The sequence below is a fragment of the Propithecus coquereli genome, unplaced genomic scaffold (genome assembly GCF_000956105.1).
Source record: "Propithecus coquereli isolate 6110/MARCELLA unplaced genomic scaffold, Pcoq_1.0 Scaffold84, whole genome shotgun sequence".
NCBI classification, from domain to species: domain Eukaryota; kingdom Metazoa; phylum Chordata; class Mammalia; order Primates; family Indriidae; genus Propithecus; species Propithecus coquereli.
Genome location: NW_012154618.1, coordinates 2,234,952 through 2,260,368, shown reverse-complemented (window position 1 = coordinate 2,260,368; position 25,417 = coordinate 2,234,952). Strand labels below are relative to the sequence as shown.

Sequence of the window (25,417 nt, the reverse complement as noted above, 5' to 3'; positions counted from 1 at the left end):
TTTTGTATCTCAGATATAAAGCTTTAAGAAATTTACATTTGCTTGTGTTCTTTATGAATTACTATATCTTTTCTGTTTTTTAAAGGGTACTGTTACTGAATTCAAACACCCAAGTGACTTTTATGTGCAGTTATATTCTTCAGAAGTTTTAGAATACATGAACCAACTCTCTGCGAGCTTAAAAGAAACATATGCAAATATGGTGCATGAAGAAGATTATATTCCTGTTAAGGGGGAAATTTGTGTTGCCAAGTACACTGTTGATCAGGTAACTCCTAATGAAATGAATTATTTAATATTAATAAAACGTTTTAACTTACTTTGGTCACATCAACTTACCAACACCAGAGTTGTCAATGACACATCAAATGACCTAAAACCAGACTCTGGTGACATTCCTGTTTCACTTCCTTAGTGTTCCATGCTCTGTTCAGTTTACTTCCTCCATGCCGTACCCTCTCCAACTCTGTTTATAGGTTCCCAAATTGCTGGTCGTAGACTGATTGTTGGTCTTAAAGCTTGTGCTTATTTGTATAGCTGAGGCATTAGTGTGTAGTAGACATTAGTGGGCTAGAAATAGCTTTGGAATAGTTGTGTATATTAAGATGTCCTAATGTTAGGGATTTCTTAGCAAGATTCTTAGAAAATTAAGTTGACTTTTTAATTGAATGCCTCAGAACAGAAGAGTAGCCTTTCCTTCGAGTGTTCTACAGATTGGTTGAGGGTTTTTTAACCTAAGCTTGTGAAATGCTGTTTTGAAGCAGAGTACCATCACATTTCCTTTTCAGACCTGGAACAGAGTGGTAGTACAGGATGTCGATGTGCTGCAGAAGAAGGCACAGGTCTTATATATCGATTATGGAAATGAAGAAATAATTCCAGTAAACAGAATTTACCAACTAAACAGAAACATTGACTTGTTTCCTCCTTGTGTGAGTGTCTTTTACTTTCTAAATTCCTAATCATGTCCCAAAGAAGCTGTTTTTAATGTTTTGACGAGCACGATGTTTGTGTGTTCTATTCTGCCATGTTATTGTACCTGTTGGTATATCTTTTACTATGTAGATGAACAACCTTTGGCTGTCTTGTCCTTATTTGGTTAAGTGAGAAACTAACCTTATTTTCGGCATGTCTCATCAATCTGCTCTTTAAAAGCAATCATTTCTATATTTCATTGGCTGGCAGTGGCCTGATTTATGTATAATTGAGGGATGATTATTATTTCATGAATTTCTCAAGCTTCAAGTACCAAAAGTAAGCATTATGAATAAAGTACCAAGAGAAACACGTAATAATTATACCTAAAGTTGTTTATTTGGTTAGTACTTGAAGATTTTTGATAAGTTTTCAGCATGAACTACATTTTTTGAAAATCTTCAAATAATTATAAAAAGTTGTTTTTAACTACTAAATGTTGTAAGTAACTTGCACAAAATTTTTCAGGCCATTAAGTGTTTTGCAGCCAATGTTATCCCAGCAGAGGGGAATTGGAACAGTGATTGTATCAAAACTGTTAAATCACTGTTAATGGAGCAGTACTGCTCTATAAAGATTGTGGACATCTTAAAAGATGAAGTGATTACCTTTGCTGTAGATGTTATGCTGCCAAGTTCAGGTAAGATCTGAGTGTTTCTTTTTAAATTGAACACTTAATATGTTGTTTAGTTTCTGCCTGTTACTAAGAAGAAATAGAAACATGGAGTGAGGCCAAGTAAACTCCTCTCTGGAGTCATTCAAATTGTGACTGAAAATATGGCCTTGGCCGTGTTCTTGGAATTGGCAGTTTGTCAAAGACGTGGCACAAATTCCTAGAATCAGGTGGCTCGAAGGGCTAGATATAGACTAAGTGTGGGAATAACTGTGTTATCCTTTTACTGTGGCCATAATAATATCTACTCCTTATTTCTATTTATTGAGAGAAATTCTTGCATTTCTGCATGAATTCATTCATCCTCAGCAATGCTTTCTCTTTGAGCAACCTTCACAGAACTGCATTTTGTTTGTATGTAGTATTTAAGTTGTGGAAATGCAAACACTTTGGAATCCTGTCCTTCCATTCTTGCCTCTTCATATCTGTTTGAAAAGTGACTTCTCACAGTGTGCGTCTGATTGCTTCTCAGTTTCCAAGATGTTACCCCTCTACTTTATGAGGGCTGGCATTGTGAGTGATTTGGTAGAAAATGCACTTAACCTGTTATGGAATTAGGTATAAATTTAATCTGTTTTGTTTCTTTGCTTTGTACGTTTCATGTTATGATTTCAGCTTTTGGATATTATTTCAGGGAACTTGACATTCATGTCAATGCTTGTTTCAGCCATACTGTCAGTCTGAGAAAAAGTAGTCTTTTGTCCTAAATTTATTTCTTAAATAGCAAGGTTACCACGTCACAAGCATCGTTAATCTAAGAACCTTTGTGAAGTGGTAACCGAATCTTTCATGTAATTCAGAATTTTGAAGTTAAATCTTTTCATTAAATCTTCTGTCAATTGACTATAGAAACTTTACTTCAGTTTAAGCTGTGCTACGACACCAAATTTTGCCCATGGAAACTGAATTGGTCAAGCATGTGCCAGCATACTAATAGTTACAATGTCTGAATTGGTGATTGACTTATTTGTTTCTTATTTATTCTTTTCCTATAATGTTTTGTATAATATCTCAATGGAGGTATATTTTCTTTATCACTTTTTAGGAAAACTCTTAGACCATGTGCTTATAGAAATGGGATATGGCTTAAAACCCAAAGGACAAAGTTCTGAGAAGCAAAGTGCAGATCAAAGTGAGTATACAGATTAATAATAGAACAGTGTAGTGACTTCAGTTATTGAAGAATATCTTCTCTACTAAACAAAAAAGGCAAAGCTATATAGCACTGTCAAGACTTGATGATGACCATTTGATGAACTTTATATAAGAAAGATGACATTTTTAATTTAGTGATCTGTTGTATCTAATCTCAGTCTTCCCTACCTGTTCACCTTCTCTGTTTTCCAGGTAAATCTTGACATGGTAATTATTAGAAAGTATTAAATATCATGACATTTCATGTTGAGGGCTTTTTAGCACATTTCCTTAGTTTAATTTATTTTTCTTCCTGTGTATTCCACCAATAAAATAGGGTTCTAGAAGGATAGAGTTTGTTTTTTACTTACTTACTTGTGTGTGTGGTTTTTCATTTAACAAGAGAACCAAGAAATTTTGCTATCGGTGTTTTATTTCCGCATTGCGTAGTTATCTGTGTCATTTTTGTTTTCCGTTTCCTCCTTTACGTTGCTCCTTTACCAATTACTTTAGTTGTAGAAATAATTCATTTTCTCTTATTTATTCAGAGGCGATTTCCAGATTAATGGTGCCATGATTGGGCACATCGTTATCATATAAACAGACTTGCCTTATCCCTAAGTCTGACTTCTTTCTTACTCCCATCCCTTGCCCTAGCTAATTTGTTGCTAAGTCTTCATTTTTTCTTTTCTTTCTTTCTTTCTTTTTTTTAGAGCTAGGGTCTTGTTCTCTTGCCCAGGTTGGAGTGTAGCAGCCCAATCATAGCTCCTGTAGCAACCTCAAACTCTGGGGCTCAAGCAATTCTCTCACATGAGCTACCTGAATAGCTGGGTCTAGACATGTGCCACCATACCCGGCTAATTTTTAAATTTTTTTGTGGAGACAGGCTCTCGCTATGTTGCGCAGGTTGGTCTAAAATTCCTGGCCTCAAGCAATCCTCCTGGCCTCCCAAACTGCTGGGATTACAGACAGGTGTGAGCTACCATGCCTGCCACTAAGTCTTTATTGCTGCTTATTCCCAAGTAGCCCTCGTGTATATCTTTTTACTCTTTCTTTTCCCTACTATCATTTCCTCAGGAATCCTCATCATTCATGGACAATTGCAGCAACCTTCTGATGTTAGCATTTATCTACTGTCTGTATCCGTTCAGTGCTTGCCTATATGATATCCCTAAAACACAAATCTTGTTGTGACAACTCTGCTGAAAAGCTTTCAGAAGTTCTTTGCCATCTAGGGGAGAAAACCAAACAATTAATGGTCCAGTAGTAGTCACGGTTGGGGCCTTAAGTGTTGGTGGTGTAGAGTGAGGAAAAATAATGAGGAAGATAAACCTGGGGCCAAGACATCAAGTGAGAAGCTGTGATGGGAAAGGTGGGAAGAGAATGGGACAAACCTTGCCAGAGCAACAACTGAAGGGTATGTGCTTCTAGGAGAGGGAGTCACCAGTAATATCAAATGCCATTTAAGGTATCCAGTGGAAGGAACAGTGAAACCCACCGAGCAGTATCTGCTTCACTAAGGAAGGCTATTCTGTGGTCAGAACAGACGGGGAAGAGATTATACATCGGTGCAGTAGAGCTAGTGCAGGGTGCAGCAGAGTACAAAGGGAAGGGCACCTAAGCAAGACGTGAAGAGAAGCCTTCTCCAACTGATGCCACGCTGAGCAAGAAACAACCAGGTGCGGGGTAGGGAGTGTGTTCCAAGGAGAATGAACACAGGTGCTAAGGCCTAGAGCTGCGGAAGAGCATGATTGGGCTTGAAAAACTCGTAGTCATGGCTGGATTTGAACATTGGGGAGAGATGTAGGGAAGGGAAAGGAATGTTGGGAGGTGAGCTAGAGTGGATCACGGAAGGTCTCAGGAACTAGGTTCATGGGGTTCGATTTGATTCTGAAGCCAGTGGAGGGTGAGAGATATCGGAATCATGTTATTAGGTTTGAGTAGTGCTTATGGCTATGGGAGAAGCAGAGATTTGGAAATGAGAAAAGAGATGGGATATTGCTAAGGGTCCCTTTTAAACCTGGAGAATTTAGCTGTGACTCAGTCACAGAATCAGATCTGCTCTTGTGCCTGCCCCTTTGTGACCTAGCCTGGCTGAGTAGCCTCTACAGCCTCGTCTCTCCCTGAGCCAGCGCACTGAGCCACTCGTTACCAGGGTGCAGTACTTCCCGCTGCCACACTCCTGTCTCCCCTCCTCCTGAAGTGTTCTTATGCCCAGCTGTGCCGACCAACGCCTGCCTTGACTATGGCACACCTGCCTCCACACACCACCCTTCTCTTGTAGTATTTATCACATTGTAGCTTCTGACCTGAACACCTTCTGTGTCCTACAAAGTTAGCTTTCAGAAGCAAAGACTATGGCCTTTTACTTAACTACCTCTCCCTATTGCTCAGCATGACACCTGACATACAATAGACATTCCATATATAATTTTAAAAAGCTAAGCACAGTGACACATGCCCATGGTTCCACCTACTTGGGAAGCTGAGGCAGGAGGATCCTCTGAGGCCAGTGCGCTATGACGGTGCCTGCGAGTAGCCACTGCACTCCAGCCTGGGCAGCATACTGAGATCCCATCTCTTAAAACAAACCCTTGGAGGATCTTTGATGGACTCATGCAGCTGAAAGGGACCATCAGGATCATGGTCCCTTCCACTCCACATGTTTACCCGTGAGCACACGGAAGCTGACCAGTGCAGTGGGTTACCCTAAGACTTGGGGGGATGGAAAACCAGAATGAAGCCCCTTTATTCCAGTTCAGTGCTCTATCTACCATACTATGCCGCCTTTCATGTGAAACAGCAGGGTAGCAGTTCATTTTTCTTGCCATTGCATTTTTCTCTTGCCTCTTCCCTTATTTATGTTTGGTCTTTCCAAAACATTTTCATGTTTTTGACTTTTAGTCTGTCTCTTATCTTTACCTTTTACATTTGATTATTGACTTTACCTCAGCTAGGCTAGTGTTTTGAGCCAATTATCCATTTCAATGGGATTCCTAACATAACTTTGGGAATCCTTTGTAATAAATACACTCTGAAAGGTCACTCCTAGGTAGCAGATTCCCTCCACTTTTGTGGTCTGTCCACGTTTCCCTTTGGTCTTCAAAGAGTCAGCCTATTGAGGTTCATGGTGAGAATCATTTTCTTTAACAATTCTACAATCTAGATAATGTATTTTCTCATATTTATGTTAAAACAGTGAAGTTGACCTAGTTTTATTTGAATGATATCCTTAATTCCTTAAAGCAGTAGTTTTTCTTTGTCTTTCAGGATTCTGGTATGTTGTTGTCATGTCTTTCTCTAAGTCTTGATCCTGAAAACGTACTCCTTTAGTACTTGGAATTTTATAGACAATGTGCTTTTTTCTTTCCTTTGAGTTTTCTTATGATCTGAATTACTTTTTATCATGCTTGAAGCCTCTCCTTCTTAGACTTAGGTTAGCCCTATTTCTACGTTGCTTGTTCCTTTTTTGAATGGTTTAATAGGTTTTTAAAATTTTTAATTTCTAATTTATTTTATCAGAATAGTTGCCTGTGGGATTTATTTCACTGAATAGCGGGTTCTAATCCGATGTGTCTACTTTGGCATCATGAGATGATGTCTATTCCAAAGTACATTTTCTTGAACTGTTTTAGAGATCATAAAGGTTCTATTAAAGAACTTTTAAGTTAGATTTAAATTTGTTTTTCTATGCTGCTGGTTTTATTTCTTGGGATTAGTCTAGCTTTTGGTGACATAGAAAACTGTCATTATTGTAAACATTTGTTATTTAGAGAATGAAACACCACGAGCTCTCAGACTGTCACCTTCTAGGAACCCCGTGCAGTCATATTGATACTCTTTTTCAAAATGATTAAAGTGTGCATATTTTTTTTTACTTTTGATGAAACCAAAATGGCTTATTTTTCTCTTTTCTAACAAGATGATCCTGAAGATGTTGGGAAAATGTCGGCTGAAAACAAAATTGTTGTAGACAGAAGTGACCTAATCCCAAAAGTGTTAACTTTGAATGTCGGTGATGAGTTCTGTGGTGTCGTCGCCCACATTCAAACACCAGAAGACTTCTTTTGTCAACAGCTTCAAAGTGGCCGTAAGTAAATCTTTTTATTTGCTCTAACGAGCTAATGTACTTGAAAAGACTCTATGTGCAAAAATAAAGATAATGTATAGATATGTATTTCTTTTGTTTAAGATGTGATCTGTATCTACAGATAAGCTTGCTGAACTTCAGGCATCCCTTAGTGAGTACTGTGGTCAAGTGTCTCCACGCTCTGACTTCTATCCAACCATTGGCGATATATGTTGTGCTCAGTTCTCAGGTAAGGAAAGAATATTACTGAATTTTTTTTACTTAAAATTGTGTAAAAATAATTGAAGCAGAATCTTTGGTTTGCGCTGAATGACTGCACTTGAAGCTTGAGTATTAGAGTGTACCAATTATGTTTTTAAAAATGTCCAGTTAAACTGGATCAAAGGAGTGTGTTGAGATATGGGTAAGGACAGAGGGCCTGTGTCAAGGGTGGAGGTATAAAGGAAGTTTTGTTGGCTATTGTGTCAGCCCTTTAGTTTTTAGAGACTGGTATAAATAATTCGTTTATGTAAACATATGAATATGAAACCTCCCAGGTTCCTATCTTCACCAGTTTTATTTGGAATAGCAAGAAGACCTGAAAGTATAGAGCTGTCATGGTGCAGCATTTGCTGTACAGATTCTGCCTTGCTGAAGGGAGGGCCAGTGGCCTCTCGGAAGGGGAGAGGCAGTAAGCCTCCAGTAAACTCTTTGCTTGGCGGTGGAGTCCTGAGTGACGTATACTGCCAGGTGTTTTAAATTATTCCTGTTGGTTGCTTTAGTGAATGGTTCATGTATTGATAAAGCCCTTGGAGAGTCATATGATCAGGACATGTTCTCTGTCCTAATGAACAGTGTACTGGGGAGGCAAGGCATGTCAGTTAATGATGACAGAATGTGACATAATTAGTGTAGTAAGCTATTAATAAAGGTTACATTTTAGGACCCGAAGCCTTTTTAAATTTTATTTTTTGTGACAAATAATAATTGTAGATATTCATGGGGGTACATGGTGATGTTTAAATGCATATAGGAGTTGAAGGCATCTGATAAGCAAAAGTAGCGATGTTCAGTAAGCATATCTTGTTCATTAACTAAGCTTGCTATCTATTAAAATAAAATCTACAAATGACCATCTCTAATTAGGGGAGGAAAAGGTTTTTTTGTTTTTTGTTTTTTTTCCCACATCTGCATTGGAAAATCATTTGAAATTGAGTCTCTCCTTTTTTCAGAGGATGATCAGTGGTACCGTGCCTCTGTTTTGGCTTATGCTTCTGAAGAATCTGTACTGGTTGGATACGTAGATTATGGAAACTTTGAAATCCTTAGTTTGACAAGACTTTGTCCCATAATTCCAAAGTTGTTGGAATTGCCAATGCAAGCTATAAAGTGTGTGCTGGCAGGTATGAAATTTTTATAGTCTCCATATTCTTAAAATTAAAACTTAAAAATGAAACATGAAAACATGGGTAAATACGTGAGGGAGGGAAAACATGCTTGTCAAAACAGTAACATTATGGTCAGATGGGTAAAATATGCTATATATATGTCATTTATCCCAGAGCCGTCAGAGGTTTGTTTCTATGTCAATAAATTGGCTTTAGCAACTTTAATTCAAATATATCATAATTTCATTAGTATCCAATATCAGAAGAATATTTCCAAGTTTTTGCCTTTAGCAATGTTCAAAATTTTAACAACATTTTGAACATATTCAAGATCATTTCCTTAGGCTATGTTGCAAAATGTAGTTATACTGCAAAATACTTCCTTAGGCCACAGTCCCAAGGATTGAATGGGGTGTCAGTGAGTATGCTGTTTTTGTGTTTGATACATATTGTGAATTTCCTCCAGAAAGGGTTGGCCTAGTTTACATGCCCACCAGGAAAGTATGAAGGAGTGACTTCCTTCACACATTTGGGCACCAGAGAGAGAGTACTATGTTATTTCATCTTGCCCAATTTTGATAAGCTAAAAACTAAATCATTCCAGTTTGCTTCATTACCAATGAGGCTGAAATTTTTTTGTAAGTTACTTGCCTCTTATATTTTATGAACTGACTTAGGCATAACCTTGAGATTGCTGCTTTGTAAGTGCCCTTTCAGTATTAATTTTTAAGTAGTACAAATGTTTCATATGTTACTGTAAGAGACCAGAATTTCTTCCTGGATTGTTTTATACTTGTATGATTTTCTTAACTGTATTGGGCTATAATTTACATACCATAAAATTTACTTTAGGTGTTAGGGGTACAGTTTAATAATTATTAGTAAGTTTACCAAGTTGTACAAATATCACCATAATCCAGATTTAGAACATTTCCATCACCACCAATGAAATCTCCTGTGCCTATTTATGGTTAATCCATGCTCCCCAGGCAATGACTAACCTACTTTCTGTCTTGTAGATTTGCTTATATTTCATATCAATTTTTTTATGTAGAAGCTTTTTACAGCTTTTTCTTAATTTTGCCTTCATTTGCATGTTTAGAAAATCCTTCTACTCAGGTGGGACTTTTTGGTTTGCCATAGATTTCTCAAGTTTAACTTTGTAGAAATTAGGAGCTAAATTTCTAAATATTTTCAAAATTATTTGAACATTTTCTAAAAATTCTTTGATAGGAGTAAAGCCATCATTAGGAATTTGGACTCCAGAAGCTGTTTGTCTCATGAAAAAAATTGTACAGAACAAAATGATCACAGTGAAAGTGGTGGACAAGTTGGAGAACAGTTCCCTGGTGGAGCTTATGGATAAATCTGAGACGCCTGACATCAGCGTTAGCAAAGTTCTCATAGATGCCGGCTTTGCCGTGGGGGGAAAGGGGCGAGTGACAGATAAGCCCAGTGATGTGAAAGAAGCCAGTGGTAAGTAAAATGTTTACCAGATAATGCCTGTGCTGGAGTTCAGATGGTTCTGTAAACATACAGTTTCTTGTACTTTCAAAAAGAATTGATGTTGAGTCCCCTTCTGTCTTTAAATCAAGCATTCCTCTAAGTATATTTAAGAGTGTGTTTGAAAAGTAAAATTTTTTTGAAAGTTTTGTGAGTTACTGGCAACTGCAGATCAACCAGAAATGCAAATTTGAAATTCAGTTAGGTAAGAGCGATTAATTGTAAGACTGACTTTAAGGTTAACGTTCCTATAGAGTTACTGAGAGTGTCGGTGGAAATTCAGTTCTTCGAAAGCAGTTTCCTCAACAACCCAGCCACCGCCACATCCTCCCCTTACTCTGTCCATTTGTTTTGAACAATATTCACTATTTTCACAGTTCCCTTGGATGTAGAAGGAAAAGCAAATCCATTGGAATGGACGTGGGTTAAACTTGCTGTTGACCAAACAGTAAATGTTGTGGTCTGTATGATATATAGTCCCGGAGAATTTTATTGCCACGTGCTTAAAGATGATGGTAAGTTGGCTCTTCTCATTTATTTATTTTTACAAATACGTTGGCATAGATGATAACTTAAGATGAGTTTGTTACTGAGCAATAAAAGTACTCTTTCCAGGAAGGGTCGAGTGAGTATTTGCATTTCCAAGAAAGATTTGGTTATACTTAATTGGTTTTTATTCTGTTGAAGCCATTATTTCTATTTGAACAATCTTTTTATATTTAAACCAGTTTAGATTTTGTAGAATGTCTCCCAAACTCATTTTCAGAAATTAATTTTAATGGATATTGTCAAAGTATAACATACATACAGGTAAGTGCACAAAATAAGAATACAGCATAATGAATTATCACAGACTCAACACACTTGTATAACCAGCCTCTAGGTCAAGAAGTGAAACATTGTTTGTATCCCAGAAGTTTCCTTCGTGTCTCCTCCTGTCATTATTTCTTCTCTTTCAAAAGTAAACACTATCTAGAGCCTTCTAATAACTTAGATTGTCCTGGCTTTGAACTTTATATAAATGGAATCATACAATATGTACTCTCCTGTGCCTTGCTGCTTTTTTCGCCACATTGTGAGATTGTTATGTGTAGCTTTAGCTTGTTTTTGATTGCTACATAGTCTTCCATTATGTGAATGTGCTGTAATTATTCATGTCTACCACTGGACATTTGGCTCGTTTCCAGTTTGGGGCTATAAAATGATGTGAATATTTTTATATACACTTGATGCACTTGTGCATGCATTTCCATTGAATCTATATCTAGGAATGAAATTGCTGGGTCATAAAGGGTCTGTATATTTTCAGCTTCAATCAATGAATGCCAGTTTCCAAAGTGATTATTACAGTTGTCAGTTTGAAACTTCTAATTGCTCCACATCCTCACAAACACTTGGTATTTTCTTTTTCGTTTAAGCCGTCTGGTGAGCATCATTGATTTTTAGCTTTTCTGAATCTTGGTTTTTCTCTGTCAGATGAGGATATTAAACTGGAGAACTGAGTCTCCATGTGAGTCCCAAGTTGTGAGATTTGTCTTCCCTTCATTCAGAAGCATCTGGTAGATAGGCCACTATTTTCACTTAGGATAAAATTCACAATATTAAAGTTGCTTTTTATTTATTTTCATAGTTGATCATACAAGCATATGGAACAAAATTCAAAAGTTACAAAAGAATATATAGGGGAAAGTAAGTTTCCCACTTCCTTTTCTCAATTTTCTAAGTATCTTTTTGGGTATATCTTGGATATCAGTTCACATAGTGTTTTCTCCATTTTTTCTTTTTAATATAGTTTTTATTTAGGAATAATTTTAGATACACAGAAAGTTGCAAAGATGGTACAGTTCCTGTGTACCCTTCACCTAGCTGCTTCTATGGTTAACATCTTACCTAATCATGGTATATGTGTTACAACTGAGAGACCAACAGTGGTCCACCACTTATTAACCAAACTCCAGGCTTTATCTGGATTTTGCTAGATTTTCCACTAATATCCTTTTTCTATTCCAGGGTCCAATCCAGGGTACCGCATTGCTGTTTAGTCTCCATTCCCTTCTTTTTCATGACTACATAGTGTTCCACTGTGTAGATTTTTTTTCCCAATTAGCCTTGGTGTGCATAGAGGATTAGTGTTTCCAAGATTTTGTTACTAAAACAATCCTTGTACTCTGTGACTCTACTGTGAGAGTATATCTTTGGGGCCAGATTCCTAAAGTTGTACTTAAAAATTTATTTAAGGATATGTGTGCTTGTGCTTTTGAGAGGTAGTGTCCTTCCAGAGGTCAGCCAGGCAAATCCCCAGCGACTGAGTGTGAGAGTGCCTTTTTTACACCACTTCCAATAATGTGTCCCTAAACTTTTTAGTTTTCGCTAATCTGAAAGGTGAAAATTCTGACTCATAATTTAATTTCCATTTTGTTAACGAATGAGCCTTTGTCACGTACTTAAAAGGCATTTGCTTTTCTCTTACTACGTCTATAGTGGTTCCAGTCTCTTTCCTTTACATTCTGAAGCTCCTAGTGCTCTGTCTTTCCAAGCACACCTCTAGTGTTCCTCTTCAGCAGCTCACCTTTCCACTTCTCTGCTTTGCCATATGGCTCTCCTGAGTGTTTTTTGGCTGCCTAATGTTGAAATTCTGTGTTTTATTTCAGAGCTGTTTCTTCTTTCTAGAAAGCCTTCTGGAATACCCTCTCCTTTCTATTAAATGTCTTTCACTTCAAATGAAACCTTCAGCACACAGAGCTTACGAGCTGTCTGTACTTCCTTAGCATATATTATCTGTGCCATCCATTTAGTAATTATGTTTACTCTTTCAGGACACCTTTTATGTAACTTCTGTATAGATTTGTGTGCTGTTTCCTTGTCCACATGTAAAGCTCATGCTCTAGTGTACTGATAGCAATGCCATAGTTGTGTCTCTGTGCCTAGTAAATTGTTGGGATTATTGAGAATATTAACTAAATAACAACTTACTTGCCCAATAATTTTTTAATAAAGAAAAGCATTTAGTGTACTTGATAGTTGTTTTGGAATGTACCTCAGATTTTTATGATCAGAACATTTTCTGACTTTAAAGGAAAAATCTATGTTGTGTGTGTGTTTTTTTTTAATATTAAATGCTATATGTGTATTGTATTTTCAGCTTTAAAGAAGCTCAATGATTTGAACAAATCTCTAGCAGAATACTGCCAGCAGAAGTTGTCTAATGGTTTTAAGGCAGAAATAGGGCAACCTTGTTGTGCATTTTTTGCAGGTAAGTTGCAGTTACTGTAATCTTGACTACGAGAACCTTATTTCTTAACATTCGACTCTTATTTTTTGTGAGTTTTTTCTTCTCCATGTTTAAGCAAATATTTTTTCACAGCCCAGATTAAATGAATGTTTAAGATGTCATATGTTTTCCCGTCTCTTTTTGTATCAAGGAACCTCCAAGTGACACTTCTTGCCTAAACTTTATTAAACATTATTTTAATGTTTTTCTTTCTGGAATTTCTGATAATATTAAAATAAATGAGCTAATGGAATAGCTGTTGACTGCAGGTTCATTGTTGCTTCTGTCACCCTGTACATGTTTAAAGTATTTTGAAAATGTATTTGAAAGACTATCATTTTATTACAAGAGTTTTTCTACTATTTTTAAACTATTTTACCAAGTAACAAGTAAAACAATCTAAGCTTTAGTGGTAAGAGTATTATAAGTCTCCAGTATTGACACATATGTTCAAGCTTAAGTCTTACCTTCACATTCTCCTCATTGGCTAGGCTGTGAATGAAATGTGTATCAGATGTAAAAGTGTGGTTGGTCCTATAAATTTTAGAGATATTCTAAAAATGGATTTTGAGGATTCTCATTCTAGAGATTTTTGAATGAAAAACTAAAGGCATAATCTGCGGAAGAGAACAGATTTATTACCTACTTTAGACTAAGTGTGTCCTTTTCAAGATAAATGTTTCAAATGTTAATAAAAGGGAAATATTCCATGTCACAAACTTTGTGTTAAATCTAGGTGATGGTAATTGGTATCGTGCTTTAGTCAAGGAAATTTTACCAAATGGACATGTTAAAGTACATTTTGTGGATTATGGAAATGTCGAAGAAGTTACTACAGATGAACTCCAAATAATATCATCAAAATTTTTAAAACTTCCATTTCAAGGGATACAATGCTGGTTAGTAGGTATGGTACAAAATAAGAATTTTTCAACTATTTTCTAATACTTAGAGTATATAGTCTAAGTATTAATATCTATAGTTTTAACATTGTCGGGAGTTAGAAGATTCTGCTTCATATTATAAAATTCAGAAATTTATTTATTTATTTTTTTATTTATTTATTTTTTTTTTTTTGAGACAGAGTGTCACTCTGTTGCCCAGGCTAGAGTGCCGTGGCATCAGCCTAGCCTGCAGCAACCTCAAACTCCTGAGCTCAAGCGATCCTCCTGCCTCAGCCTCCCGGGTAGTTGGGACTACAGGCACGCGCCACCATGCCCGGCTAATTTTTTTCTATATATTTTTAGCTGTCCAATTAATTTCTTTCTATTTTTGGTAGAGACGGGGTCTCGCTCTTGCCCAGGCTGGTTTCGAACTCCTGAGCTCAAACAATCCGCCCTCCTCGGCCTCCCAGAGTGCTAGGATTACAGGCATGAGCCACGGCGCCCGGCCAGAGATTTATTTTTTTGAGATAGTGGCCAAAATGTACAGTATTGGTGTCAGAGTAGGGAAGCAGCTGCCTTACTAACGATGGGAGTGAAAACTGATAAAAACCCTCTTAAAGGCATTTTGCAGGATTCCTTAAGAACCTCAAATATTCATACCTTCTTAGTAATTTTACTTCTAATTTATCCCAAAGAAATATTGGAATTGCACAGAGTTCAACTACGTAATAATAGCAAAAAATAGCCAATAATAGAGGATTGATTAAATGATGATCCATATGATGGGTAATGATAGCACCTATTTCTTAGGGTTATTAGGATTAAGTGAATGTTTAGGACAGGGTCTGCTCCTCAAAGTTCTGCAGTATTTAAGTGTTTGCTCTTATTACATGGTCATTAAGATGACTTTAAGTATATGTTATTGATAAGAAGAATTGTCCGTGATTTAAGTGAAGAAAAGTTATAAAAGAGATGCAGGATAGCACTGTGATAAAACAGGTGTTGAAGCACATCATTTAAATGTTCTGTGCTTCAATTTCCTCAGGGTTGTTAACAAAAGAGGCCAGGTGCAGTGGCTCACACCTGTAATCCCAGTACTTTGGAAGACTAAGCCAGGAGTATCGCTTGAGGCCAGGAGTTTTGAGACCAGCCTGGGCAACATAGACCCTGTCTCTACTAAAAAATGTAAAAACATGCCTGTAGTCCCAGCTACTCAGGACGCTAAGGCAGGAGGATCATGTGAGCCCAGGAATTTGGGGTTACAGTGAGCTGTGATCACACCACTGCATTCCAGCCTGGGACAGCATGAGACCCTGTCTCAAATATATAAATAAATAAGAGATAAAAACATACAGCACTTAATAGTGCTTGGCATTACACCTATGATAACTGTTACTATAAACATTTCTTTATAAGAAATATGTGTGTTTATGTGCATGTATGTTTTTCTATCTGCACATAAAAATTGTGGAAGGTTGGATTCCAAAATGATTATAGTGGTTATATTGGAAAGCATAGATGCTAATATTCTTTTGCTAATATTTTCTTTATTTTGCATTAGATAGTTTCAGATTATTTTTTAATTACCATGTCTTATGTCAGCACTTCTTAAAATGCATGCTCCAAACCAGCAACAACATGGGAACTTGTTAAAAACTGCGGATTCTCAGTCCCTATCATAGACCTGCTAAATTAGAAACTCTGGGCAGGGCCTCAAAATCTGTTTTAACAAGCCCTCTGGGTGATTCAGATGCACTTTCAAGTTTTGAGAATCACCGATAAGAAAACAAGGGTATAAGCCAAAATTATCCAAGAAAAAATTTTTTACTTAAGTATTAATAATTTTAAATGCCCTTTCAAAGTTATAACTAGAAAACTATCCACAAAAGTGAAAATGTATCAGCTGACATCTTTTATCAGTGTGATTGGGTGAGTGATGATTTTGTGTATGTAACAGTACAATGTAGTGGATTTTAAAGGAAATAATACTCCTATTGGGAAAATGCCAGATTTAAAGATGTTAGTGGAGAAAGTAAGGAAAGATCCTGAGCTTCCTAAAACCCTAGACTGTATTAGCAAATATGTTACATATAATTCATGCATGGAGGATGTAGGTATATAATTGAGTATTGAAAAAAGATACTGAAAATTGCCGACCTGAATGGTTAACTTGGCAAGGACCTAGTCCTAGATTACTATTGAAGTAAAAATGCAGTGTGTGCATAAGATTCTTTTTAACGCTGTTCTTATTTTCCAGATGTACGGCTTAGAAACAAACATTGGACTAAAGAAGCCACAGCAAGATTTCAGATGTGTGTGGCAGGGATAAAATTGCAAGCCAGAGTGGTTGAAGTCACTGAAAATGGGGTGGGAATTGAACTCACCGATCTTTCCACTTCTTATCCCAGAATAATTAGTGATGTTCTGATTGATGAAAATCTGGTCTTAAAAGCTCACTCACCACATAAAGACTTGCCAAATAGCAGACCTATTAATAAGCATGATCTTCAAATTGATGTACAGGTACTTCAAGGTAACATTTTTAAACCATTTATTTAAATTTATGTCATCCTTTGCTTTTTATAGACTGTGAAAATTTTTTCAGCCAATACTAAATGACACTTTTCCTGTAACATATGCTTTGTGGTCATAGATTAATAATAGGTTAATATTAATCTATTATTGAAACATTATTTTATTGAATATCATTGTTTTTAATGTAGTTATCATGTAAACATGAATTATACAGATGTTTCCCTTAAAGTTTGAGTAAATTTTAAGAATTAAATATACTACAGAAATGGAAATATACTATAGAAATACACTACAGGAGTTAATAGTTGAAGGATTCTTATTATAGACTGAACTTTTTTTCAATGACCATAAAATCCCTCAAATTGAATAGATCTATGAAAATACAGATTTTCATTTTAGGAATCTGGAAATGTGAATCAGCAGTTGAGGAACAAACTGATTAAATAAATGCACTCCTAGGAAAGAAGAGTAAAGTCTGTCTATTCCATTCGAGACCTGTGTTTTGTATGTTTTCAGCCATCCCTTCGGCTGAGCAATGGAAGACGATAGAATTGGCAGTTAATAAAACTGTACAAGCAAACATACTAGAAATCATAAGCCCAAACTTGTTTTATGCTCTACCAAATGAGATGCCAGGTAAGAAGCCAAAATTTGACATATTTATGCTACTCTTAAACTGTATAATGAAAGTGCTTATCTTGAACTCTTTAGTGAGGGGAAGAAGGTGATTTTGTTTTACTCTCTGTTTTAAGGCAGAATTGGTCATAATACTTAAGGGCAAGTTCAATTATAAAAACACAAACGGGGTACATGAAGGAACACCCTGCAGTCAGCACCTACTCAGTAGCCTGGCCTTGATAATCTACACCCTTTTATCACAATGTCCTTAATTACTGTGTAATTTCTTGTTTAAAAACATATTATCTATATTGAATTGTGTTTACTGTTTCAGATATATTGAAAGACTTTGTAGTCAGTCCATAATCATAGTTTTTACTACATTTTAGAAACTTAGAAATGTTTCACACTGAAACTAATCATGAAGAAAAGTAGCATATTGATTTTTAATTTTTTGTTTTTGTTTCATGGAAGTTTACAATTAAAGAATCTCTTAAATGTATATGAGTTTATCCCTGTAGTATCCAAAGGTGAGTTAGTGCAAGTTGGGTGGTGTCTATTCAAAATTATTTGCAGATACATTAAGGATGAAAAATTGAACCTTTGTTTCAAACTGTCAAGCTTAGAATTGTGATAATACCAATAACTGCTCTTAAATTTATCTCCAGTATTATAAAAAAATCTTCATAGTAAAAAGCAGAGGAGTGGGGTTATTTGATGCTGACAACTTATGTTGTGATGAATTGGAAGTACTATTGAGGATAATTTTGTAATAAGTATAACATACTTACTGAAAAATATACCAAACACTTGTAAAAATACAGCTTAATAAATTTTAAGTGAACATGTTAGTATAACCACTCTCAGGCAGGTGTGGTGGTACATGCCTGTAGTCCCAGCTACTCAGGAGGCTAAGGCAGGAGGATCACTTGTGCCAGGAGTTTGAGGCTGCAGTAAATTATGATTGTGCCACTGCACTCCAGCCCAGGCAACAGAGGAAGACCCCCATCTCAAAACAGCAAAAATCACCCCGATCAAGAAATTGGCCCACTGGAGGCTTCCTTCATGCCCCCTCCCAGTATCGACTATATCGCTTCAGAAAAAGGCAACCGGTAGTGGGTATATTTTTTTAATGCAGTGTATATTTTAATACACAAGGGGTTTTTGATTTAGACTTGACCTTCTTTTGTATCCTGTTAGTAGTAGCACTGGAAATTTTCTTTAAAAAATGTTGCTTTTATATATTTTAGAAAATCAGGAAAAACTGTGTATATTGACAGCTGAATTATTAGAACATTGTAATGCTCAGAAAAGTCAACCGTCCTATAGACCGAGAATTGGAGATGCGTGCTGCGCCAAATACACAAGTAAGGTTCTTTTAAGTAAAATATTAAAGGGAAAATATTGAGTCTGTTTTCTTTTATGTGAGATTATGTAGATTTTATTTTAGATGCATGTTTCATTTGATTAGATAGAAAAATTAAATGCAAAGATGCGAATTTAATTGATTCAGTTTTTCTATCCTGTATAGATCACTTTTAGGCAAGGATGTAGGTAGAGTTATACAAATCTGTCAGTACTTGTAGATAACCAGCTCAAGAAAACCATACTCTATTATAATGGATCAATAGCATTATGAAAAGAGGGATTACAAATAATTTATAGAGCTCTATATGTGAATGTACCAAAAAGAAGAATGAAAAACGCCTCAGACTTGGCTCGTTGATTACGGTATACTTTAGCCATTCTCCTGTTTAATATTTCATGTTAACAGATTTCCTTTGCCAACAACACATGCAGTGAATATTCTGGTTTGCCTCTGGGATCGAGGTAAAGTGGAGCTGAGCCAGGTCACACGGCTGCTTTAGGGGCCACAGTTGGGAGGCCTATTACTGGGGCCAAGGATGGGCTTTTATTGTGTTTTAGCTGTTGGTGTTTCTGGTCAAAAGATAGATGTCATTCCAATTCTCCCAACCTTGTACATATTTTTTCCTTGGCAGAATTTTTAGTATCCTCTTCAGTCTCATTTTGAAATTTATGATATGACTTGGTATGGTGGTTTTCTTCCATTGTGCTTTAGAGTAGGTGAGTCCTTTAGAAATTCATGAGCTTCAGTTTTGAGAAATTTTCTTGAATTAATGCTTTTATTCCCTTTTTTTTCTGTTTTAGGAGCTCTTAGTCTTCTAATATTGGACTTGAACTCTTCTGCTAAATTTCTTTTCTTTTTCATTATTTTTGTTTTTTCAAGAAATTTCTTTAGTTTCATTTTCTATATTGAGGATTTCATTTCTGATATTTGTAGTTTCAGTAGTTTTTTGTTTGTTTTTTCTGTGTTTTAATACTATCCCGTTCCTGTTTTCAAGGATGGAATGTCATTTCTCCAAGGATATTACTGTCATTCTTTTAACTTTGTCTGCTTCCTCCTTTCTATTTCCTTGAGGTCCTGTTAGGTTTGTTTTAGTCTCCTCTGTCACGTCAGAGACTTTCTTCAAATATCTGGTGATGCTTTTCTGTTCACGTATTTAGGATGGGGCACTAAGAAGTTATCTGGGGGTTTCTTTGTGTGTGGGCAGGGCTTGTCACTGGGGCCTTCGCTGTGGGTGATCTGGCTTTGCCATTTCACTGGGGACTCCCCAGGTCTATACCTTGAAGTGCTCTGACTTAGGATAGCGGTCTCCTCCTTGAGCGCATAGTTTGCCTGATTAGTGTTAAACTATCTTCTTCTGCTCTGCCTCATGTTGCCCAGTTCATGATCTTTCTAGAGAAGAAACCTCTATTTGTCTGCCCTTGCATAGGAGCAGTTACCTGGAAAGAGGGAAAGTATTCTAAGCTTTATTAAAATGTGAACATAAAGCTCACCATTCACTTTAGCAACTTTATAAAAATAAGTATTATATGTAAATGTGTTTGTGAACTAAAGTCTACTGAGATGTCTTGGGAAGTAACAACTCTGCTTCTTTTGCCCAACCCTCATGTCCAGCTCCATCTGTACTCCTCCTTTTGGACGAGTAGCACCAATAACTGAGCCTTGGGGCTTTGGGTTTGGGAGGCAAACAAGACGCTTCGTGGCTTCCCCACTGCCCGCTTTGGTTGTGCTACCAAAATGGCTCTGAAAACGTTTTCATTGCTGCATCTGCTCTCCAGCTTCCAGTATTGTATTATCTTCCCTCTTGTTCTCTATCCTTGTGGTTTTGTGCTTTTTTAAAAAGAAATCCTGTTACTATCTTTTTAGTAAGATTTGGAAGGAGTACAGGTAAATGCTTGTATTTAATCTGGACTCTAATCAGAAATCTTGGCATGAATTTTTAAGTGATATAATGTAACCGTGAATAACCATCTTGAAGTAGGTGAGGGGTCATTGACTGTAACTGCTTACCTGAGATTTCATTATATTTTCAGGTGATGATTTCTGGTATCGTGCAATTGTTCTGGGAACATCAGACACTGATGTTAAAGTGCTCTATGCAGACTATGGAAACATTGAAACCCTGCCTCTTTCCAGAGTGCAGCCAATCACTTCCAGCCACCTGGAGCTTCCTTTCCAAGTTATTAAATGTTCACTGGAAGGTAGACAATTAAGTTACTTTCCAATTTGGGTGTCTGTGGGAATTTGTTTACCTTTATGCTTCATAGCTCTAAGTCCGAATCAAATGGATATTTCAAGTAACTGCTCAGAATTTTACATACCAAGCAGAGTTTTCAGAGAAACTTCATATTCTTTATTTAATTCTCACAAAAACTATATTCAGTTAGTCTACTTTTGTTTACAGATCAGTTTCAGAGTGCCCAGGTTCCCTGGTTGCAAAGCCTAGTTAAGTGGCAGGGCCAGCATATGGACCAGGTCGTCTGACTTCTCATCTGGGGTCTTTCTGCTTTGTCACACCTCTCTTTAGGGACTGAAGGCATTCAAGTGACACACTCTTGGCTACCTTACTGTGCATATATTCAACTCTTAACTAAATATGCATATATTCAACTCTTCATTTGGAATATAAATAAAGTGAACTAAAATACCTAGAGTAGCTTTTAATTGTTACTCCTGGTTTCTTTATGCAGAAGCCCTAGCAGGTAATACCATACTGATTGCCTCATAGTCCACTTTGGTTTTGACTCAGAGTTGGAGAATTATCTTTATTATTGTTTGCTTCTTCCATTGGAATTTGTGTGGCAGACACTATGTTTTGTGTTCCCCAGACTGAGATTAGTGCTTGGTGCCTTATAGGTGACCAAAAAATATTTATTTAGTAATTTTTTTTTTTAGTGCAACAGCAGTAGTACATCAAAACTTAACCTAAATTCACCTAAAATCGGGAAGCTTTTGCTTATTATTCTTAGATAATTTATCTAAATATTATCATTTTTATAGGGACTTGAAGATTATAATATTCCATTTTTTTCCAGGAGTAATGGAATTGAATGGAAGCTCCTCTCAATTAATAATAGTACTACTAAAAAATTTCATGTTGAATCAGAATGTAATGCTTTCTGTGAAAGAAGTTACTAAGAATGTCCATACGGTGTCGGTTGAGAAATGTTCTGAGAATGGTACTGTCAGTGTAGCTGATAAGCTGGTGGCGTCTGGTCTGGCAAAAAACATCGCATCAACAAAGCAAAGTGCCTTAAGTAAAGGTATTTTTAAAGTGTAATTAATAACGGATGTAAAGTGTGATGAATAACAGAGATAATCAGTTTAGTTGACCTGACCTTTCCCCACTCCCTGTGGCCACGCTCCTCTCCCTCCTCTGCAAACCCAGTGGCAGGACTGTGATTCCCGTTGCCGCTGCGGAAGAGCCACCTTGGTGGTGGCAGTGCTCTGAGTCCAGGTCTCCCTTAGATCAGGCTCCGCACCATCCTTGCGAGCGGTGATGCTGAGAGCTTTGGAAATGTCAGGCATTCTGCACGCGCCTTACTCCCTCCGTTTACTTTTGATCCTGATCAAAATGAGGACAACTCATACTTGTGAGGTTGGATCTCCCTGGTACTCCATAAGTGTGTGTTTGGCAGGCCTGCCCTCAATCAGAGAGAGATTCCATATACGGTAGACAAAGGACCTAAACCTTGGTGATGTGGGTGTTAACTTGGTTAAATCAAGGTCACAGTAGTAGATAATCAAGGCCCAAATGGGTCAATCCAGTTCTTTGCAGTTGGAGCCAGTGCACAAGGGACAGATCTGTTATATGTTCAGACTCCAAGTTTTTCTCATTATTTACATTGTATGTTATCTAATGACTCTTTTGTATTTACTTCTAGAAAAGACCCATAGAATGAATTGCTGCTGCACAGAGTTACAGAAACAGGTAGGTAAAATTTCCTCTGAGTGAAATTATACTTGTAGCATTTTCAGAAGTTAAATTATGCTATTTCTTTTTTACCCACAGGTTGAAAAACATGAACAGATTCTTCTCTTCCTCTTAAACAACCCAACAAATCAAAATAAATTTATTGAAATGAAAAAACTGTTAAAAAGTTAAGATAAGTTTGTTTTTGCTACTTCTGTTGTCACCAATAGGATGTCTCCAGTTATATCATCAGGATAGATCTAATGGAGTGAAACCCTTGTAAGGCTGTACTTTATTTTGTGATCTAATAATCTCAGGTTTGGTTGCAAATGTTTTCCCTGTCTTACTAGGTTTGATCTGATCATTGTCCTTTGACACTGCTGGTGGAACTGAGCCCAGGGGTGTTCTAGTTGCATCAGCCTTTCCTTATTGTTTGATTTTTAGAATGCTCATGTTATTGATACGTGGTGGGACTTGTAAAAATTGTGAGGTAAAGCTTAGCCTCAAATTCTTTGTCTAGATTTGAAATTAACTCAGATCTCACTTGTGCATACTGCTATGAAAATGTTTAGCACTTTTTATGAGGGAGTATCTAAGGGACCAAGAATGGAAGTGGGCTGCACTGACAGCGTATTTCATTTCTAAACAAAATGTACTCCCCTTTTTGGCTATGGTGTTTCTACTGTTGAGAGAACATACTGGTGAGTTTTAAGCCAATAGGTCCTGCTGTCTTTTTTTACTGTCTGGGATCCTTTGTCCTGAGATGGCTCTCAGAAATTCCTTTATGATCAATAGCCAGTTAGAACTTCTGATCAGAATGAAGTTGTCCTCCTTACCACTTTGAGTTGATATAAATTCCAGCCAAAAGCAGAGGAACTTTGATTTACTTAATATGTATGCTTTTGTTGACTGAGGTGCAGTTTATATTAGACTGTTTGGAAATAACCCAAGAGGCCCTATTGCTCTTTGTGAATCTTTTATGGGCATAGTAATTCTCAAGTAGGAAACAACTGTGTTAAAACATATTTTCCATGTGATAATGTACTGTTTCTTCTTTGTTTTTAAGAAAGTACAGCTGAGTTCTAAATGTCATTAATGCAAGATCAACAGTGTTGATTCTTATGATTTACTTCATTTACAAATTTTGAGTTTTTAATAAATGCTTTACAGTTGCAATTACAACTTTCAGTCCTTTCTAATACATTGTCTTAGATACTGACTGCTTTGTGTGCTTGAATTTAAAATCTTTAATGGTGATTTTAATTTCATAGATTAAGAAACATGCAATGATGTGGACTTGCGGGATTTAGTCTTAGCACCAAGTCAGCATATTTTTAACTAAGTTGGTTAACTTGTATGTGCTTTTTATCTGTGTAATAGCTTTTTTCATAAGGGTATTAAGGGTGCGTACACATACAACTTAAGATGAAACTTTTATTTACTATTGTTTCTAGGTAGATTAAAAACAGGGCTTAGTAGCGTAAAAAAACTTGATTAAAAGCATAGTAGTTGAATCGGCTTTTCCCCCTACCATGGGAATAAATAGATGTTGTCTATATTTGAATACAGTATAATACCTTATATTTGGGTAATGCCTCATATACAAAGCACTTTTACATCTAGGCACATAATTAGTCTTCACAATACCTTTGAAAAGGACGTAGAGCCCATTTTACAGATGAGAAGGTTGAGGCTCAGAGAGGTTATTTACATGGCTGCCCCAAATCACATACACAGACTGGAAACTAGGTCTTTACAACTTAAAGCTAAGTTCTCTTTACTGCCCTTTGCTGCTACCTGTATGCTATGCTACCGTATCTTTTTAGTTTAGATCAGTTTTATAGGGCATGAAACTAGGGAGTTATTTTATTAGAAAGAAACTTAAGTACATGGTTGCTTAAGAATTTAAGCATACTTCCTTCATTGTGGTGAAAATACAGCTGAATATTTACTCCTTTAAATTCTTTCTAAAGATATAGAAAATGTGTTTAAAATATATTTCAGCATCTTCGGAGAAATTTGTTTTGTTAATGTAAAATTACTAAAGTGGGAGTGTTATGAGAACATAAAACCCTCTGTAATCTATTGCTCAAAAGTGATTCTTCAACAGACAAGTTAATGTCAACTATTTTTTATATTTGAAGGAGAGTGCCAACAGCTGTATTTTATATTTGCGAAGGGGGTATAAACCGCTATACTTTACATATAGCACTGTTATGGTGGTTAATTTCTTTTTAGCTGACAGGTCTGACTTAAATGTGTATTTTCAGTTAAAAGTGAATACTTGGTTTGCTTGCACTTAAAATAGAAATTAAGAACCATAGTGATTGAGTTTTTATATAAGGCATAATGATAGTTGATTTTTCTCTTTCAGAAACAGTCTCTTTTGGAGATAAACCCTTAGGAGAAAGGAAACAGCAAAGGCTAGACTTAGTAGAGGAAGTACAGCATCTTGTGGTGGTATTATGGGAATCTTTTCTTTGTCTGCTTTTTCTTTAATGACGTTTTACGCCTCCATTTTTGCCTGCCTTCCATTCTTCTATTAGATTGGTCGGTTTTATTCCCTGCCCCGCCCCCCACGAAGTTCCTCACACCGAGTAAATATTGCCTAAAAGATTTCATCCCAAATTTATGGGAATACTGGGAAGGAATACAGGGGATTTCTACTGTATATATAACTTTTTATTACTTAAAGGTACTGAAGAAAATATGGTTCCATGTTAATACTGGATACATCTAGTTGGCGGGTAGATGAGTTTTATCATTTTCTAGACCTTTGAAATACTTCTTAATAAAGTATTCCCTGCATTCCCTATCATCATCTGCCTCCTCCACGAAATGAACGTTCTTTGGTTTCTTGCTCCTCTGTTATCTGTTCTTCTTTTCCTGTGCACTCGGAGGTCATCAGCTTCTTTCTTTCCCTCCTTAAATGGATCACTTCTTTTGGCCTTTGGACACAGTGTCTGTCCTTGAGCTCTGGACCACTCCAGCCAGGGAAGGAATTCTCTCTGCTTCTGCCGTCCATACCCTTTCAACTTGGTAGCCAGTTAGATTTGTATTGTAGGTAGACTTGACTGTTTTGTGAAAC

General features: G+C 36.6%; 1 protein-coding gene across 1 annotated transcript in view; it reads left to right on the top strand.

The window, feature by feature from the left end:
* The window catches only part of TDRD1 (tudor domain containing 1), a 45,165-nt gene extending 20,284 nt beyond the window's left edge, over positions 1-24,881 (top strand). Inside the window, exons 8-26 of the mRNA XM_012663887.1 lie at positions 86-268; positions 789-932; positions 1,444-1,615; positions 2,694-2,780; positions 6,705-6,872; positions 6,994-7,101; positions 8,084-8,254; positions 9,473-9,715; positions 10,120-10,257; positions 12,885-12,995; positions 13,750-13,920; positions 16,155-16,430; positions 16,949-17,068; positions 18,301-18,417; positions 20,450-20,617; positions 21,452-21,679; positions 22,301-22,347; positions 22,429-22,516; positions 24,704-24,881. Coding sequence (XP_012519341.1) covers positions 86-268; positions 789-932; positions 1,444-1,615; positions 2,694-2,780; positions 6,705-6,872; positions 6,994-7,101; positions 8,084-8,254; positions 9,473-9,715; positions 10,120-10,257; positions 12,885-12,995; positions 13,750-13,920; positions 16,155-16,430; positions 16,949-17,068; positions 18,301-18,417; positions 20,450-20,617; positions 21,452-21,679; positions 22,301-22,347; positions 22,429-22,516; positions 24,704-24,828 — 2,865 coding nt within the window. The 3' untranslated portion in view covers positions 24,829-24,881. The remainder of the gene's footprint in view (positions 1-85; positions 269-788; positions 933-1,443; positions 1,616-2,693; positions 2,781-6,704; positions 6,873-6,993; positions 7,102-8,083; positions 8,255-9,472; positions 9,716-10,119; positions 10,258-12,884; positions 12,996-13,749; positions 13,921-16,154; positions 16,431-16,948; positions 17,069-18,300; positions 18,418-20,449; positions 20,618-21,451; positions 21,680-22,300; positions 22,348-22,428; positions 22,517-24,703) is intronic.
* Positions 24,882-25,417: the final 536 nt, after the last annotated feature.